This window comes from Chelonia mydas, chromosome 9 (assembly GCF_015237465.2).
Source record: "Chelonia mydas isolate rCheMyd1 chromosome 9, rCheMyd1.pri.v2, whole genome shotgun sequence".
Taxonomy (NCBI): Eukaryota; Metazoa; Chordata; order Testudines; family Cheloniidae; genus Chelonia; species Chelonia mydas.
Window position 1 is genome coordinate 82,394,023 of NC_057855.1, and position 20,480 is coordinate 82,414,502.

General features: G+C 43.7%; 1 protein-coding gene across 1 annotated transcript in view; it reads left to right on the top strand.

The window, feature by feature from the left end:
• The window catches only part of TRPC5 (transient receptor potential cation channel subfamily C member 5), a 133,843-nt gene that overhangs the window by 73,735 nt on the left and 39,628 nt on the right, over positions 1–20,480 (top strand). Inside the window, exon 4 of the mRNA XM_037908824.2 lies at positions 18,031–18,367. Within this exon, the coding sequence (XP_037764752.1) occupies positions 18,031–18,367 (337 nt within the window). The remainder of the gene's footprint in view (positions 1–18,030; positions 18,368–20,480) is intronic.

Here is a 20,480-nt window from a genome sequence, read left to right on the forward strand (position 1 = left end):
TGGGGTAGGTTTCAACTTTTCTTGAGCTCATCAGGGGAATGTGTTGTGAAGCCCACACACAAAAGACTGAGGATTTCACTCCCAATGTCTATTATGTCTGCAATAGATGCATCATCAAAATAGGCCATTTGGATACGTCATGATTGGAAACATGATAATTTCATAGTTCTTCATTCTAGGAAAGTGAGAGTGAGTGTGATGGATAAACTGACTCATTGTAATCCTCCCAAATTGGGGTCTTGTTCAGAATGGCATTTATAATGTGACTGCAGTTGCTGTGTTCTCATTGTTTTGCTGCTGACCCTGATGGTTTAGCAAGCCTACTTCTACAGAGCGTGTGTACCCCTCATTGTATAACAGTGATTTATTCTGAAATTGAGTGATAGGCTAGGGCTTCCCAGCAAGGTGAGAGGTGTTCACAGTGCACAGATCCATTTTCTCCTTCACCCATATATTTTCATGATTAGAAAGCTGAAGAATATAACACCATTCCAGGAAAATACTCTTTCATGGTAGAAGAAAAAAATTAAATATGCTGGTGTTACGGGTTCAGTCACAGAGACCCCCTTGGGACTGTCACCTGACATGCTGGAATTACCTCTGAGCCCATTTTCCCTGCTAGCTTGGGACTCCAGAACCCTGCCTTCTTGAACCAGACACACTAGCCTGCTGCAACACAGACCCAGGTCTGGTCCACGCTCCCAAAGCTGCAGACTTTAACAAAAAAAATGCTCAGGAGGTCACCTATCTCCAGCACCCAGACACCCAGTTCCCAATTGGATCCAACCCCCAAATAAATCCATTTTACTCTGCATAAAGCTTATACAGGGTAAACTTATAAATTGTTCACCCTCTATAACACTGATAGAGAGATATGCACAGCTGTTTGCTCCCCCAGGTATCAGTCATTTACTCTGGGTTCAATAATAAACAAAAGTGGTTTTATTAAGAATAAAAAATAGGATTTAAGTGGTTTCAAGTAATAACAGACAGAACAAAGTGACCAAGCAAAATAAAGCAAAAACATGCAAGTCTAAGCCTAATACATTAAGAAACTGATTACAGATAATATCTCACCCTCAGAGATGTTCCAATAAGCTTCTTTCACAGACTAGACTCCTTCCTAGTCTGGGCCCAATCCTTTCCCTGGTACAGTTTTTGTTACTTCCAGCTCAGGTGGTAACTAGGGGGATTTATCATGACTGGCAGCCCCCTTTGTTCTGTTCCACCCTCTTTTATAGCTTTGGCCCAAGGCAGGAATCTTTTGTCTCTCTAGATCCCCACCCATCCTTCTAAATGGAAAAGTACCAGATTTAAGATGGATTTCAGCATCATGTGACATGGTCACATGGCATGTGAGACCCCCCCCCAGCCTCCATCCTTCCTGGGCTGGCTTACACGAACACAGGAGGGCTTGCAAGTAAACAGAGCCATTTACAACCAATTGTTCTTGTCAATGGGAGCCATCAAGATTCTAAACCACCACCAATGGCCTACACTTTGCACAATTGCATTAGGACCCCAGAGTTATACTTTATATTTCTAGCTTCAGATACAAGAATGATACATACATACAAATAGAAGGAATATACTCAGTAGGTTATAACCTTCATTATGATACCTTACAAGAGACCTTTTGCATAAAGCACATGCCAGTTACATCATATTTACACTCATAAGCATATTTCCATAAAACATATGGAGTGCAATGTCACAGCTGGGTTCCTATTGGGGTATAAATTGTTTGTTTTCAGTTAACCAGACCTCTTGTCCACAGCCTCAAATTCCAACCTTGCAGATACAGTATATGAATTAACATGATATTGTATTATTTATTTCCAGTAGTGCCCTCAGTGAGAAGATTAGGGCTTGGATTGACATCATTCTATCTAATTGTTTTCTTTCCAGTGATTTATCAATGTCTTTTAGATTGTAAACATGTTTTTTTTATTACGAATCTAACAAATGACTTCTTCTTAAAGGGGACGTGCTACACGCACATACACAAAAGTCAGACTTTTTTTATTAAGTAAAAAGAAGTCTTGAAAGGGGCTTTTTAATAGAAAGGTTTTTTTCTGTTTGTTTATTTACATTAGAAATTCAGGTTTGGAGGACTCTGTGATGGCTGGAGAACTAGTAGGATAACACCGTAAGTACCAAGAAAGTGAAACCTGATTAACTGTAAAAGATTTTTATTCAGACTGCTTAAAGGCAATCTGCAAAGAAAAGAAAACTGGAGTTGTGCCCCATTTTTCTTCTTTATGATGTATAAGAAAGGATGTAAAGATGTTGGTAGTTTTTTTAAGGGTTTTTTTCTGCTCTGTTTTCATTTTGAAATGCAGGTCTTGTATAGGCTGGAAGACCATACTGACTGGAGAACTAGTGAAATGATTACACCAAAGAAGCCAAAAGAGTGAAAGTTGAGCAAGTGAGAGGGGAGAGGACTTGTATCCAAACTGCTTCAAGCATTTTGGGTTTTGCTGTTGTTTTTTTTAACCCCTATTTAATTCTAATAACTAATTAATATTTTGGAAAAAGGTAGTCTTTCTCAAAGATTCAACATCATCACCCAGTCTATTAAGGTGTGGAACTCAGAATAGACATCCCTGGGACCTCCCAGAAGTTCTCCAGCAAATCCTGGGAAGACCAGACTTGATATTTCTAAGATTTAAAAAAGAACCTCACAAACAAACAAACAAACAAACAAACAAACAAACAGACAGACAGACAGACACAGAAACAAACAAACAAACACAAACCTGCAGAACAAAAACATTTTCAGGCTTTTTTATTAGTAACAAAGAAGCAAAAAAGGACACGGGCCTAATCTATAATGAAATCTTTGCCAGTCACCTTTAAAACCCTGAATTTTTGTTAATACATTTTAATTTAAATGTTGGAAATACTCTTGGGAGAAAAGATCTTTATTTAAAAATCAACATGCCCACCCCTTCAACTATGTTCCGAGAAAGCTCCCAATACCTATTTCTGAGACCTGTAACAATGGGAGCTCTGCTTGCATAAGGACTGAGAAAAGACTTCAATATTTGACTTTATGTGACTTTTAACCTGAGTATCTCTGATATGTCCGTAAAATGCACCTGATGTTTCCCTCAGTTGTTGGAAATCAGCCAGTTTGCTGTGAATTAATTGACCATCTCTCTTAGCTATGTGTGTCATGTTCAGAGCGAGTTTGGATTGCAGTGAGCTACATTTGTAAATTGAGAATATTAATTTCAACATGTTAGACCTTCTTAACTTCTGTAATGGATTTATACACCTGAATGTTTGCAGAAATCTTTCGCAGAATAACTATTTATCTACTGTATTCTAAAGTCTACTAAAACAAATGCTGAAAACCAGCATTTGACAAGACTGTATCTCTCCATGCCCTGATTCTGAACTCTTGCACAGACTTTGACCCAGAGTAAGCATGTTCCTGTGGATAATTTGCTAGGTTAGTTCTATGATGCCAGTTCATCAGTCTATCCCTATTTGCAAACCACTTAAGAATGTGCTTAAAGCCCACTGGCATCAATAGGACTTAACCACATGCTTAAAATTATGCACATTCTTAAATGCTTTCATGGATAAGGATATATTTAAGCACCTGATTAACTGCTTTGCTAAATTAAGGCCTATTTTCTTTCTCCCTGACTACATGCCAAGAACCTGCAAGCTTCTAGCTTTGTCCTGCAATATGCAGTATATCAAACACTTCTCTTATTTGGGGATTTAGGGACCAATCCAACTCCCATTTAAACCAGTGGAAGCCTTTGACTTTAATGGGAACTTGATCAAGCCCTTTCATATGCCTTCAGAGTCGTGCCTTCTGCCAGTATTTACATCACTGGTGGCTTTGTTGCTGCAGTTCAAATTGGGTTTGCATTTACTTCCAGTGGGAACTATACTGTGACTACCTAATGCAGAAGAGACCCTGAGTTGAGATTCATGGGTCAGTTCCAGCTAAAATGTTTTGAGATGGGATTAGAAGAAACAATATAATATGGAACCATCTGTTTACCTATATGAAATCTGAAGCTCACTTGATTAGCCAGCAGAGGGATTTTGAGTGATTTGGGAAGTGCTCTGCTTTCTTGAACCATTTAGGCCTTGTCAGTTGTCTTCTGAGTGGCAGTAATGGCTATTATTTTCTTTGGCTTTGCATCAGTATGTTGCTGTTAGTAATACCATAAACATAAGAAACAATGTGGTTTCTGATGGGAGTGCTCCATAACTATTGACCTGACAAAAAGGATATTATCTTTAAGGATTCCTGTGTGGAATGTTGAGTTGGATGCAATTTTTCCCACTAATACACACACACACACACACACACACCCCTTGCTTGCTTAGTTGTGTTTTCTCTTTGTTTCTACTCCAGAAAGTGTGTCATGAAGAACAGTTCTTAGGTATGCCTCAGTCCTCAGCTGACACCTGACCAGCAGAATGCAAATAACTCTGTGGTTGTTAACAAGGTCAAAGTTAAAAAAGAAACCTGCTACACTATATGAGGATTTTCTTGTTAATGTGCCAGGTGGCACCATTGCACATTTGAGGAGACTGATATTTCACTTGTATGACAAGCAAGTGCAAAATGACAGGGCAAAATGTGCAGAAAGGAGTAGTTATAGCCACATGTAGTTTCCATCTTACTTCTGGCTGTTTTAGAAACCTAGCTATCTGTGTCTCACCATTTCCCACTGGAATTCCATACCAGGCCATTGGGGGACATCATTATTAAATTAGGGGCACCGCCAGATGACTCACCAATGTTTTTATTAAAGTACCTCGCCCTTTAATTTGTTTGAGCCTTGCTGGCATTTTGAGGAGAACCCAATTCAATGTACTTTTTATGGGTTTTATTAAGATAATAAGCAGACAAAATATAAAACTAAATAAGCATATCACTTCCTAAATTACTCCACTTCCCTAACCAATTAAAAATCAGACAATGCAATGATTCAGTTCAGATCACAGTCAGCATCAAACTGATAAATAAATGAATTAACTGTAACATAAAATGGAATTAATACATTGACAAGAATATGGAATGAAATCGACACCTGGTCAAGACATATAATATCTATAATAAAATCATGAAGTCACTGTAATATGTGAGGAGTCCTTATGCATACTCATCCTGGACATTTAAGGAGATGTAGTCTCTTTCTCAGACCTGAAATGCCATTATGTGTTGATTGAATGATCTGTTCCATTTCCCCCCTCCTAGCTAATTTCTCTACTTTCAGTACAGCAGTGGTCAGCAATTTGTGGTTTCCCTTTTGGGCAGAGTGGTTTAATCTGGACACCTTTAAGAACTCAGGATGACACCTTTTGATGTGGGGTAGGATCTGCTTAGAATTTGGGTTGGTATATGATTAATAGGGCCTTTCTAATATAAATTTATATTCATGTGCTACCTAAACACATACACTCACATTCACCCTTCAGAAAAGTTAGAAAAATCAGTAAATTAGCTGCAGGCATCCCCAGGATTGTGTTAAAATAAGAAACAAAAACGAATAATGTTACTTATCTAAGAAAAAGGTTCTGCTCTTTGACTTGCTTGGTCTTTAGAGCTTCAGAGTCAGGGATTACAGTGTAGGGGACTAGGTGGTGTTGGCTGTGTTCAACACCACATGCTGGCCAGTGGCATTCCTCTGGGCAGCTGGTTTGGCTGGTCTGTGGAAGTCTGATTCTCCTCTTTCCTTAGGACTAGCCCAGGGAAAGTTGGGGCATCAGCCATTGTGGTGACCTGAGAGGAACACCTCTTCCACCTTGACCTTGAGCTTTAAAGTTGTGATTTGAGCTTGTTACATTCCAGAGCACCTCTCCAGAGATTTTCTAAGCAATTTGGGGAATCCCAGCTCTCACACCCCAACTGCACATTCCAAACCTGATTGTGTGGAGTCAAGCTTAATCTTTGGTCCCTTCTGAGGGCTCCCCTCCAACTGGCAGATGTTTTTCAATCACCACCCTAAACCACAAACATGGGCTTTATTTTCAAAAATACAAGCTCCTGGGACCAGTATGTGGTGATTCCACGGAAACTGCTTCACCTCTCTCCAATACAGTAACGACGAAGGGGCGTATCTGGCTCCTAATCCACTCAGACTTCACCACTTCCATGGATGTGATTTATGGTTTAGGGATAACACTCATTGTCTGTAGCCCACTCACACATCTCACTCACTCAGCGCTTCTTAATATAATCTTAGGGCCTCTGGACCACAGCAAAAATTTAGGGACTGACAGTGACTTAACTGGGGTAAAAGATTGCCTTTACTTTGACAGGGCCTAAGGACAGAGGGGCTTTTAAGATCTTGTTAACCTAAACCTGATTTCAGATAAAGCAAATTAAAGTTTTACACATTAAGCCACACTGCTTTAGGCCTGTAACCCTCGGAAGCCTGATGAAATTCAACATTCTCTAGTCTCTTCCTCTCTGCCTCCTTGCTGTAATCCATCTCCTTTATCCCGGTTTTACTTCACCTGTAAAATTTCCTTTCCTCTTGAAAAGTCCTTTCCCTCAATTTCAAAATAAATGCTGGGCTAAGAGTACTTCGTCTATTGGTCTAATTGTGTTTTGCCTTGTTTTGAGCAGAGCAGGCACATTAGGAGAATCTTAGAGCACAGAATGGGACCAATAAACCTTGGGATAGGGTTAGTGTTAGGGCTAGTTGGTGGACCTGAGCTAGCATTAGGGTTCGGGTTACTGGGTGGCCTCAGGATAGGGGTAGGATTGGGGCTACCTAGATGGACCTGAGGTAGGGTTAAGGTTAGAGCCTGTAGATGGCCCCAAGCTAGAGTTAGAATTGGGCTATGTAGGTTTCCCTAACTGGGTTAAGGTTGGGGCCAGTAGGCAACCCTGGGCTAGGCTTAGGTTTCATAGGTGGCCCTGGACTAGGGATAGTGTTGGGGCCAGTTAGTGGATCCAAGCTAGGGTTGTGGTGAGGGTTGATATGTGGCCCTGGGCTTGTGTTAAGGTTGGTGCCATTTGGTGGACTTGAACTAGGTTTAGAGTTTGGGCCAACTGGTGGCCCCAGGCCTGCAATAGGATTGATATTTGATATTACGCACAGGACTTTTATATATATCCCAAATGTTAGGAAATAAAGCAGACCTATTCTACCTGCGAGATTTATAAAGACTAAGGGCCACATTTCCCCTTTGTTCCACGTGCAGAACTGCCATTGACAATAATGGGAGATGTACTCCCCATCCCCTGCACAGACTCAGCCCTGCTGCTAGCACATTGAGAGATGGAGCAGGGGAGCCAAGTCTCTGTCCATTCCCGCCTTTGCCTGCCTACACCCTGCACAGGACAGGGGAGTCGTGGCCTTGAAGAGACTTCTCTCCCACTGTTGTGACTTGTGGGGTGCGTAGACAGTGCAGAGGAGCAAGGCAGTGCCTCTTTGTGGCTGCACTGGGCAAACAATGACCTGTCCATACATGTGACATACACGCTGTACGCCATGTGGACTGTTGCTGGGAACACAATAGCTGTTGCATTTGTCTACAGTTACTGGCATGCTAGAATTGAGTTCATAGGAAATTTACAGCCTATAAAGCACTGAATTAAATTTACGTTTCTGCAACTGCAATGAAGACAATGAACTGGCATGAGCGTAACTGAGGGCAAAATTTGGCCCACTGTATTTATCAGAATCAGTCTTCTAAAAGCAAAAGTAACTCCTCTTAGAAAGGTTAGAGTATTGTAGAGGAGTGGCCAAGCTCAGTTGGTGGTAGCAGTGGCGAGAAATATTTAGGAGGAATTTCCTAGTTTAGACAAAACCAGTGTGTAATATCACTTCTCTGGGCCAAAGTTTCCCCCTGTATAAAAGAGAGATGAAAATATTCAACTACTGCACAGGAGGGGTTGGCGGTTTAATTAATATCTGGAACCATTTTGATGGTAAAAACTACATAAGTGCAAAATATTTTGGTTTGTTTCTTCCTGCTCTGAGTCCTGCCAGGCTACTTTTTATACCATTTGGCATTATAGTGGTATGGTGCTATTACAGAATTTCATTTTCTGCATTCATCACATTCATTGTCACCTGTTTCTCTACTACGGGGAAACATTCTAAAGGGAACAGCTGCTAGATGGATTATATTTTTATGCCTAATCTTTACATTTTAGGTCATCAATACCATGCTCAAATATTGGCAGTGTTCTGTGTCACTAATATAGACATCCGATACACAAATTCTGTTCCTTTCCTCCCAATATTCAGCAGGTAATCCCTTATCCCTCACAATCACATGTAATTTAGGATTAGACCACTGATGGGTTAAGATGTGAGTGCCTCAAGAAGCAACTGAAATAGCTCTGAAGAGCACATTCATTCTGTACGAGCATGATATTGCTTGGAGTTTTTTTAGATGATCGTCAGAGCTGCAAACAGCCTGTTCCATTTTGAGTTTATTGGAGGTACTTTCTTGTTCTTTCTGTGTAATGCTCTACATAGATGAATAACCCAGAATCTATAACAGCCGAGCCCAGTATTATTAAGCAGGCCCAAGTTCTGTTGTCAGTTATACTGAGGTTGCACCAATAGAACTGAGAGCAAAATCTGATGTAGAGTTCAGAAAATTAACCTCTGTTCCTTGTCTGCCACTCCTAATTTTGTTAGATTAGCCCTTATTTGCAGTGTGGTATGCTACAGTAATAGTCCAAAACACCACAGTTTAACATCAGTGATATTGCAGCGTTTCTTCATCCTCTTCTGTAGCAGAAGACGACAGAGCCTGTCTAATAGAATGATAGGGGAGCATCTCCTTGCTGAAATTTTTTCACCCAGGATTTTCTTCTAAAGGATTTTCCACACCAGGGTGTTTAAATAGCAAAGAGTGAAGTTGAATGCAGGTTAAGTTGAACAATTAAACCCTGTGCCCTGTTCTGTCTGTGTACTTGAGTTGCCTCCAGCCTACCTCCCTGTGTTCTGTTTTTCTGGTGTTCTCAGTAGAAGTCCCTCCAGGGAACACTGCCTCTCTGACTCCAGTTCCACTGATCATGATACATCTTCCCAATTTTACAAACATTTTAATATAAACATTAAAAACAAGTAATTGATGCCCGGATCCCCACTTTGGCCTGAGGTGCTGGTACATAGCCAAGTTGGAGTCTTATCTTTACCACAGACTCAGCTGGTTACCCAGGCTTTGAGACAGGCCATTCCCGTTGTGGTTGCCTGTTGGGGAAACTCTCTCTCTCTCTGCGGGTGTAGCAAACTGTCTCTCTCTGGAGTCCTCCCTCTTCATGGGGTTGGCCTCTGAATGGTTCTCTCTCTCTCCATTCTGTGATAATCTCTGCGTCTCTGGGTTCGTGTCTGCTGGCTTGTGTCTCCTGTTCCTTGGGACCACTTGTCCCACTTGTGGAGTCACCTCTTATGACCTGGGTGCCACTGCAACCCTCACCACTCCTTGAGTCCATTCCATGTCTCTGTAATGGCTATATCCCTCAGAGTGCCTGTCTCCAAGGCTGGTAAATCCTTGGCTGACTTGTCACACTCTAGTGCCTGCTTTCTCAGACCATTAGCCATCTCATCTCAGTGACGTTTCCATCCCTCTGGCTGCAACAGGTCTCCCTTCATTGGTAGCAGGTTTTGGTCTTTCGTTCCATCATTGTCTGTGCTGGGCTGTTTGGCACCTCTGATTACACTATTACTGGGTGGCCACAGGTGTGCTGATGGAATCGCTTCACTCCAGATACCACAGCCATCATACCCCTGTTCAGTCTCTGACAGGAGTCTGCTGGCATAAGCGAGCGGCTGCTCCTGCAAAAAAGCTCCACCCAATCCTTTCTCTGATGCATCACACTGGAGTGCCAGTGGCTCTCCTGGCTAACAGTACTTCAACACAAGGGTATCCAATATCATTTGCATCAGCATGTCAAATGCTTGCTGTTGGGGACATTCCCAGTCAACATTCTGAGCTAACGCACGGGTTGTGGTACTGTAGTCAGGTGTGGACAGAATTTGGACAGAAAATGTATCACTTCTATGAAGCCCAGAATCCCTTTCACATCCACTGGGGCTGGCGTGTCTACAACTGCTTTGATCTTCTTGGGCTCTGCTGTCAGTCCCTCTGCTGTGAGCAGATGTCCAATATATGTCACCTCACAAGTCACGTTTTTTCTGGGTTGAGTTTTATGTTCTTGTTACTGCATCGCTGAAGAAGAGCTTATACTTCTCCGTCATGGTCTCCTTTGGCAGCAGTATCATTACTTCTTTCGCCTACAATGAGGATACCATCTGTAAATATTTTCACACCAGTCAGTCCTGTCAGCAATTGAGTGAGTCTTCTCTGGAACACCTTTTATGTCCCTCAGCATGCACAGCCATCTGTAGAGACCAAATGGTGTTGCAGAGGTTGTCAGCATCCTAGACTCTTTATTCCGGCGTATGTGCCAAAACCAGTTCTTCATATCACAGACCGTACGGATTCTGGCTCTGGAGAGTTCTGGCAAGATGTCATCAATTATGGCATCTTTTCAGTGGCTTTGCGTCTATGCAGCTGCGTAATTTTCCTGCTGGTTTCTATACCACGCCACGCTGCCTACCCAGGCTGTACCTGCCTCTACCAGTGCTATGATACACCTATAATCTCAGACTTTCTAGCTCCTTGCATACTGGATTACATATTGCCACGGGAATTTTCCTTCGTGATAAGTTCCACTATGGAGTCTACTCCCAGTTGCAACTTTTCTTCAAGGCACCTGTCAACTTTGAAACATCCCCATAGGCTTTTAAAATTGCCTCCATAGTCCATGGGACTCCCTTTTGTTTCTCAAACGGCAGCACCCTGATCAGATCCATGGCTTGTATGGCCGTATTCCCCAAGGGGGACTTGTCAGACTCACTGATTCAAGACAGGTTACTCTCCTGCTGTTGTCATCCTCCCACATGGCCGGGTCTGGGAACAGCTTAAACTCTTCCTTCCACTGGGCCCATCGCTGGACTAGGTTTGGTGTCTGCAAATCCAGGGCTCCGGGTGGCTTCAGACCAAGTGCCATGGCTCACGCTGCCAGCTGCTGCACTTCAGAGAGCTCACTGCTCCGATGCTGCCACCATGTTTCATTAGCAAAGAGTGAAGCTGGGTGCAGTAGAGTTGAACAAGTGGAACTTCATTAAACCCTGTGCACTGTTCTGTTCACATGGCTGAGTTACTTCCAGCCTAACTCCTGCATTTCTTGTTTTCCTGTGTCTCCTCAACAATAGCTCCTGCAGGGAACATGAGCCCTCTGACTCCAGTTCCACTGATTGTGATACAGAGGGGACAATTCAAGCCAACAACTAATACAACCTCAGTAATAGAGAGGAAATGTCCAATTTGTCATACTCAGAATGTTTTGCAGGAACATCTCTGGTCTGATGCACTTTTGATGAATCACAGGCAGGTCTCTGATGGAAGCCTGCCTCATTTCCTTGCAGGCTGCTGGAGACCCCAGGGGGACTGCTCCAAGCCAGGACCAGCCAGTTAGGGTGGAAGCAGAGCTTCCAGACTTCGAGGACAGCTGGGTCCCTATGCTGCCCAACTCCCAAGTTGGTAGCCCTGAGAGCCTGGAATGAAACTATATTTCCAAATACTGACATTTCCCATGAACCAGAAATCCCATTTCAGCCAGCTCTACTCAATACCATTGTACGCTTATATTCATGTATATGCAGAGTACACTCTTAAAAGCACCTTTGAAAAACATTCTTTTTCATTGAAGCAACTGTCACAGGATTATCCATCATGTCTTCAGGGTGGTAACAGAGATGTCTTGTCTTGACAATTCTCCCAGAAAATGAAGAGAAGATTGGAGACTCCCTGAACACCATATCTCTAGAGAAAAAATACTAGATATCCTGCCTGTTATTGATTGAAAAGATATATTGTTTGTGCATCATATTCTCATCATTTTTTAAAAAAAGTGCCTAGAATAATAAACCAGCCATTGATTCTGGAAGTTATTGTGTCAGAAACAATATTATCAAACTGGGAGCATACACAATTTTTGTATACTCCAGATCTCTCATTTTTCACAGTGCAACAGCATTAGTTGATAACAAAACCTGTCGCATCTGGTATGTTCATGAGAAATAATAAATGTGATAGTCACATGCATTAGTTCTGTCGATGGCAAATGAAGAAGGATTACAGGAGAGAATGAATGTAATGTTTGTGACTGAGGACATGAGGGAACTGAAGAAAGATTTGCCAGAAATCACTGGTAACTTTGCTTTACCTGAAGGCAAGATGGTGATAGGGAAATAATATTTTTTGTATACAGCAGATGCTGCAATGAACTTGGATTCAGAGAAGCTAGGTTTTAGTGGCTGGCTCTGACACTGGCTTAGTGTGTGTGATTTGGGGCAAGTCACCTTCACTCTCTGGTTTTCAGTTTTGTCCATTTGTGAAATGGGCATGATCAAATGTCGCTCTCGCTATAAAGTGCTTTGAGATCTATGGGTGAAACGAACTCCATGTGTGCGAAGTCCCTAAGTGTGCAGCTTTGGATTATTCCATATATAAAAGCACTAGAGTTGAGCTTTTTATTATTTAGTGCCTGGCACCATAATCATCTTTTACAGCAATGAATGGCCCCGGTGTCCCCGCCAGCCCTGATAACAATGGACATTCTGCCGAAACACTTTATTCCATCATAGGTTCAACCTCTGTTGCTCCCCCAACCTTTGATCAGCTGGTCACTGGGAAAAAGATGGCTGCTGAAGTTTCTGCGTCTTCCCCTGTGGTCCTTATCTTGCTTGAGATTTAAAGCCATCGGAATAATATTTTAAAATTAGCGATAAATATTGCATTATGTTTTCAAATTTGGGGACAGTAAAAGGCTAACTCAGCAGGTGCTCAGCCCTGGTGTGAGAACCAGAGGGTTTTCAAGGATTTCTGCCATTTTGGAGAAGTTTTTGTTACCGTTCAATTTCCTTTGGAGCATTTTTAGTAAGGCAGGGGTGGGCTTGGTTGGAAGATTTAATGGCATTTTTATTGCCATTCCTTTTTTCTGAGCTGATCTTGAAAGGATCCCTTGCATGATATATAAATTCTCTTCTCTTTGTAGAACTGACATCAGATACAAGGAAAGGAGAGCACATATTAAAAATAAGCCTTTAAGCTGGCACTAGGGGAGAAAGTTTTTAAGATGCCTGGAAGTTGCACAAGCAACAGAAGAAGCAAAAATATTTTGATTTCTCTAGTGCAGTGGTTCTCAACCCATGGCCTGTAGGCCGCATGCAGCCCAATTAGCACACAGCTGTAGTCCAGCTCAGCTATGTGCTAAAGGCCGACCTGCGTGCTGGGGTCCGCCAGGTTCCCGGCTGCCCAGTGCGGAGGGGTTGGGCCAGTGGTGAGCTGGAGCAGGTTTGCACCGGTTCGCGCAAACCGATTGTTAAATTTTTCAGCCGGTTTAGAACCGGTTGTTAAATTTTGCAGCTGGTTGAGAACCGGTTGTTAAAGGGGTGGGCAAACTCCTGTCCTGCCCGTCCCGCCCGAGCTCTCGGCTCCCCCTGTGAATTTGTACTCACTCGGCAGCACTGCACGCCTTCGGTGGCATTTCGGCGGCGGGCCCTTCACTCGTTCCGGGTCTTCGGTGGTGGGCCCTTCACTTGTTCCGGGTCTTCGGTGGTGGGCCCTTCACTCGTTCCGGGTCTTCGGCGGCACTTCAGCGGCAGGTCCTTCAGTGCCGCCGAAGACCTGGAGCGAGGGAAGAACCTGCCGCCGAAGTGCCGCCGAAGACCCAGAGCAACTGAAGGAACCGGATCTTCAGCTTCTGGCAGCTCATCACTGGGTCCGGCTGGGCTGCCCCGCCGCACTGTGCAGAGAGGTCGGGGTTGGGGATGCCGGCCCACCCCACGTGGCAGGAGTTCAGGGTTGGGGCTGCCGGCAGGCCCCGTGAGCTCCGGGGTCCGGGACTGGGGCAGCCAGCCCGCCCCATGTGGTGGGGGTCTGGGGCTGCCGGCAAGCCTTGTGGGGTCTAGGGCAGCTGTGTGGCAGGGGTCCTGGGTCCAGGGTTGGGGTCTGGGCTGCTGCTATCCTGCCACCAAGCCCCTGTGGCCCAGGTAACACATTGTGGGCCACATATGCAGCCCACAATGTGTAATAAGTTGAAAACCACTGCTCTAGTGGGTTTGATTCAGTGTGAGGGGTGGGAAATAAACGCCTTCTCCCCTTTCTGCTTTCTATTATATGGAATAAAGTGAAGAAATATTTTATAAGATACTTCCCCTCCCACATAAAATAAAATCACTGCTGATCTTTTTTAGGAAACATACTACTCATTACTATGGAAGTTCCTGTAGAAAACATCCAGTCAGAACCCTTGTCTAAGCCCTTAAATGTAAAAAATATGGCAAGTTAACCTTCCATTTCTTTTGTTCCATTGGCTTTTAAGCACAACCAGTGATTTAGACTCCTCTGAAATCATAGATTAAAAAAGGAAAAGGAAATTACTGATTTCTGTTGTTTTTCTGTAGAATTTTTATTACAATAGCATTTTCGAGTGGTCCTGGGAAACAGCACCCTGCAGTTTTCCTTAGATTATCACCATACCAACTGTTGTTCAGTGACTGGGGGGTGTTAAAAGTCAAATTAAAGCAAACGTGTTCCCTCTGATTTTCCTTTCCGGTATCCTCCTGTGTCCACCTGTCTCTCCCAAATAAATGTCCCACACCTCAGACACCTGCTGCTCCTTCTGGGATTTTTATTCTTAGCACTCAGGCAGATCAATCCATCCATTTGAATTACCTGCTCCTGCAAATTTAGACATCTCTTATATGGGGAATCTGTTATAGAGCCTAAGATAGGTGAACAAAATCCAAGTCAATATGTACAAAAAATAATGGCATTAAGCCCCTCCTAAAGGATTCTGTCTGACTTTTGTCACATGTTAGTTAGTTTGCCTTATATAATTAATCATTGGCTGATTACTTCCCTTAATGTGGGTTTTCAAAGTGAATTACAGTTAAAAAGCTATAGAAGAAGAGTAAGGGATTATCTTGCCTCTATAAATTGGTCAATTTCTTATTTGATTTTTTTCCCTTTGAACAGTAAATCACCATTTGACTCTTCTGAGATCATGTCTTTAGGTGCTGAGAGAGCTCCTGAGAAAGGATTTCCCACCAGCCCCCTTCACCAGTGCATTAATGAGAATACCAACTTTTGTATGCCAGCAATCCTTCAGGTTACAGTTCAAATACTCACGAGAGAATATAAGCTTTTCTCAAGGACCTGCCCACTCTTTTTGTAGGCAGGGGACGTAGGTTTTAGCGCTGGCTCGGCTATTGACTTTGTGTGTGTGATGTTGGGCAAGTCATTTTTCTTTTTTCCTGGTCTCAGTTTATTCCTCTCTAAAATGGGAATGATAATGCTTGGCCTTTAAAAAGAGCTTTGAGATCATGGATGAAGAGCACCCTGTAAGAGCTAAGTCTTGTTAGGAAGTTTTAGTGGTGAATGGATAGTTAAAAGTCTGGGTATGTGCGGGAACCTTTATTATGAAAGTGACTTTGCCATGTCAAATCTGAAATCATCTGATGGGCAACAGTAGGACCCATGAACAGGTCTGGGTATAAGATACATTTTTGGGGGGAAATGGCTCAAAGAGCACATAACTGTCTCCTAAATGTACATGTGACTTGGGGATTAATAACACTATAAAACACCAAATCTCACTTCTCCAGAGACACTCCATGAATAACAAATAATACTGCCATCTTCAGATTACTCACCACCTTGAATCTATTTTCTGATCAGTCTCAGAGGTCTGGTCTACTCTTAAATGTTTCACGGGTATAGCTATGTTGGTTAGGGGGGTGATTTTTTTTTACCAATAAAGCTATGCCAGTAAAAGCCCGAGTGTAGATGCAGTAATAATGGTATAGCACTTTTACACCGATCTAACTGTGTCGACACTAAGAGGGTTTTGCTGGTTTAACAATACCAGCATAATTATAACAATAAAACCCTCCTGGTGTAGACAAGACCTTAGTGAAATGATATGATTAGACCTAAGGTCATGGGTTTTCCATGTTATCTTGAATGCAGAACTGGTAGAGTGTGAGTGAAAAGTCGCAAAGGAATCCCTCAGGAATATTTTAGATCAACTATGAATTTAAGGATAACCCCATCAAGGGGGATGAAAAAAATCGCAAGGCAAAAAACAAGCACGTATGCCTCCATCCTGTAATGAGCTCGGATTGGGTATGGGGATAGGGTCCTTAATATACCTTTTGTTCTGAAAAGTTCCTGAATAGAAATATTCTGAAAGCAATAGGCTTGCCCAGATGTAATTGAGGGCAGCATCTGGTTGCAGAATATTTATTATTGATGCTGATGCACAAGACAGAAAGAACTTGGCTTGAGTTTTGAATCCTAAGGCTGTTTGTAGGACTGGTGGTTAGAAAAAAACATCTTTTTACTTGTAAACTAAGCACTTCTGCTATGGAATCACTCAGGCACCATAAATGTAGAATCTCATGAGCCCATTTCTTCAAAGTCATTTTCAGAGTAGAACTGAACATTAAAGTGTCATTTTTGTTCTGTGATCAAAAGTGTCCCTCTCCCTGACTAGACTCAGATATTTTACAACTGCCCACCTTTCCCTGACAACAAACAACCTTGCCAAAAGTGCATCCAGCTTCCCACCAGTCGTTCCGTGTTAGAACGTCATGTAACCACATGCATTCGCCTACTGAGCCCTTCCCCCCCGCCCCTACATTTGCATGTGCCTGCCTGCATGCACAAATGCATATGTTCACTTTCAGGCACACGTGCAAACACACACACACACACACAGAGTTTAGCACTCTGTCTCTTCCTGCCTATCTGGTCTCCAAATCATTTTCTAAATGCCGCCAAGTGCTCTTTTGAGTCTGCCAAAAGCTGAAAAAAGCATTTGGAGAAGCAGCAGCTTGGGAATAGAAGATGCTCAGAGTAACTATTAATTATGTAACTCTAGCACTAGGGCTCACATGAGACCAGTGACTGTTCTATTGAGGGACACTAAAAACAGAAATAGCCTCCTAGAGCAAAGTTAAGCACTAAAATCCTGCCTGTATTAAAAAAAAAAAGCAAAATCCCCCTCTCTTCCTGACCTGCATACAGAACTGGTCCAGAATATACCACAGATCTCCATAGCTGGGATCAGCAGGAGATCTGTCCCCAAAATCTAGAAATGTTTCCTTCAGACTTTCGTTTACCGATATCCAGCTCCCTGTCCTGCCACCCTTACTCACGTCTGAGTAGCATTTTACTCTGGAGCTCTGGGAGAGAAAGTGTGGAGCTAAAGAGTGTCTTTTAAACTCTCTGATAAAGCTTAAACCTAACATCCGGGCCAGCTCAGCTGACCAGTAGACAGAGGACAAGGCTGTGTCCCCACCCACTGTCTGCACCCTCACACTGTATTTCAAGTAGCTCGTGCCCCTGGTGGCACATCTCTGAACATGACTGGGCCTGGCCCTTTAGAGGTGGCTTAACTGGGGACAGCTGCTTTCACTTTACACCTACATACCCATGTCAGGGTTAGGCCCAATTTAGCCCCATTTGCAAGGCTGCATAAATGGCAGATTAAGATTCTGGGCCTGGCACATTAACTGTGTGGCTTTGTGCCCGCCCCGGTTTGGAATGCTGATTGTCAGGATGCCTTGATGGGAAAGGCTAGCCTTATGGGTAAGATAGTAGCTTGGGACTCCGGAAATCTGGTTGCCATCCCTGGCACTACCATAGGCCTAGGTTGGTGTTTGGGGAAAGGTACACGGTGGTTCTTCTTCTTTCCCAACGGGTTTTCATCTTGAGTTAAAAAAAAAACAACCACCGAAAAACCAAAACAGGTCCATCCCCAGTAAAAGGCCATGGTGCACTGTAGCTCACTCACTGGGAGCCCAGAGGAAAACGGGGGGACGTATCGGCCATGCAGCTCATGTGAATTACCAAAGAGGGAAATTATCCCAAGTGCATGATGATCACCGTCCAGGAGAAGCCTTTGCATCTTTGCCCTTCTAACCTTTTCCTTTTTTTCTCCCTCTCCAGTTTGTTGCTCAGCCAAACTGCCAGCAGCTGTTAGCTACACTTTGGTACGACGGCTTTCCAGGATGGAGGCGGAAACACTGGGCAGTCAAGCTCTTGACCTGCATCACCATTGGACTGCTATTTCCTGTGCTTTCTGTGGCATATTTAATTGCACCTAAGAGCAGGCTGGGACTGTTCATTAAAAAGCCATTTATAAAGTTTATCTGCCACACCGGTTCTTACCTAACCTTCCTCTTCATGCTACTTCTGGCATCGCAGCACATTGTCAGGACTGATCTCCATGTGCAGGGACCACCTCCCACTGTCGTTGAATGGATGATCCTACCCTGGGTTCTAGGTAAATCAGAGGAAACACAAATATGCTTGGGCCTCAACTGGCAGACTTACGCTCATGATAACTGCATGTGGATTAATTGCTAGTCTCGGTGTTATCTGTGTGTAAACAGGTTTGGCAACCAAATCTGGAAACTTCATTAACTGCTGTCCTTCTTCTGGAACTATGGGCTAGGGCTGTTTTGTTGTTTTTATTGCCATCTACTGTGTCTTTTGGCATAGCCCTCAGGAAGCTGCACCAACCTGGGGTAGCCGCGAGAGGTGCTGTGTCCGTTTGATGCACAGTTCCTTCCTCACTTCCCCTTTGCTCTGAGTGGGAAGGGGCATCATAACTGGCTGCTGGCCTATACCAGCGACAAATTGTGACTCTCTCATATTGGCTCCACTGCACTGGCTGGTGCACGGGGGAGGCAGAGCTAAGAGTCTGCTCGCTCTTTGCCCATTCCCCACCCGTCCTGACATTTTGGATCTTTCCCCCTGTTCCCTCAACAGCGGAAAATTTAAAAGGCGCCAAGACATTGACAAGGCACCACTTGTGCTCAGTGGGGGAGCGGCCGCTGCCCCGCTCCCCCCCTAGCTACGCGACTGTCTGCATATGGGGCAACAGAGGGAAGACTGCTGCTCTGCCTTATGCCCCGGTGCTGGCACATAATCCAAGTTACCGTCTAGCTCTCCAATATGAACGGGGGAGAGCTGGTTATTGGAATGTCAAAGCAGAAGCTGCCTACTCCAAGCTGATTAGTGCAGCCCTAATTGTGAAGAAAAATGAGTGGCAGCTTCCCCGTTCTGTCTGTTTCACAAAAGCAAAGAATAAAGACGATATGGCAGCATGGAACCCAGCTTTCAGAGCCCTCAGAAGTGTAAGAGCAAAAAACCACATTTTGATACGTTTGATGAGTCAGATTCATTTCCCCTTTCAAGCTGAGCTGCCTTGAGCTCAAATGCACACTGTGGCAAATAAAACCTTGTAGACTCACAGAGGAAACACAAGCTCTCCTTTCATTAGGCTCACGTCTGGCTTCGTTTACTCTACCTTGCTCTTGTGTTAAAATGTACCTGCTCCCATGTACCATCGGCTTAGGCTGGAGTCTCATTCTGAGGTTCCCTTAAGAGAAATCTGCTTCTCCTGATGAAAACAGGCTGTAGGGCCGAGAAGAATATCTGCCAAGGATTGTATGGGCAGAGGGCAAATTCCACAATAGTGTTCTTGCTGGCTACTCCTCTCAGTTCCAGCAAGCCACTCCTGCAAGATCAGGTGCTTCACCCAATTCAGAGGCCATGTGAATACAAATGCTTTTAAAAGATATAAAATAAGAGAGAGTTGTTTCCTTACTCTCCCCTGCCAAATGTGACATCGCAAGGCCACTCATGATGTAGCTTCCCCCATTAAGCCAGCCCATATATGTTGCTTTCTGCTGCATTGTTGCCATGAAGGTGCCATCTTCCTGCCCTACAGCTGGCACGTACAATCAGGTCCAGTGTTTCGAACCTGGACTTACTTTAAACTCAGCCCTAAGGTTCTGGGCTCAGCACGTTCACTTTGGGCCCGTCCCTACTCAGAAGGGTGATTCGTAGGATGGTCAAGCCCTGGGTTAGGACTCAAAGAAGTTCAGTTCCTGGCTCTACGACAAGCTTCATGTCTCACCTGGGACAGGTCGGTTAAATAGAGCTGACCGGAGCACCACAATGAGGTTTCAAAATTTGTTTTCGGTCTGCATTGGAATGAAAACAAAACCTTTTGGCTGTTTTAGGACGACATGTGTGTGAGAGACCCAGATGTAAGGCCTGGCTCTGCCTGTTTCCACAGCAGAGTTTTTTTGCCTAGATCATTCCAAATCAGGGACTTGTGCCTGTCCAGCCTCCATCCTAGGCCAACAGAATAACCTCCCCTCCGCCCAGATATAGGGGTTTCTCTTGCTTGTTCTCTCCCCAGACCCAAAAGCCTTCCTGCTGAAACTTTTATGGAAACTGATCGATCTCCACAACATTTTTTGGCTTCAACAAAACAGCACATTTTGCTGAAATGAAATTTCATCGAAAATGTTCTGCCAAGCTCTGCATTTAATTTCTCTGGGCCTGAGTTCACCAAGTGTATAGTGGAGACGTGATCAAACTTC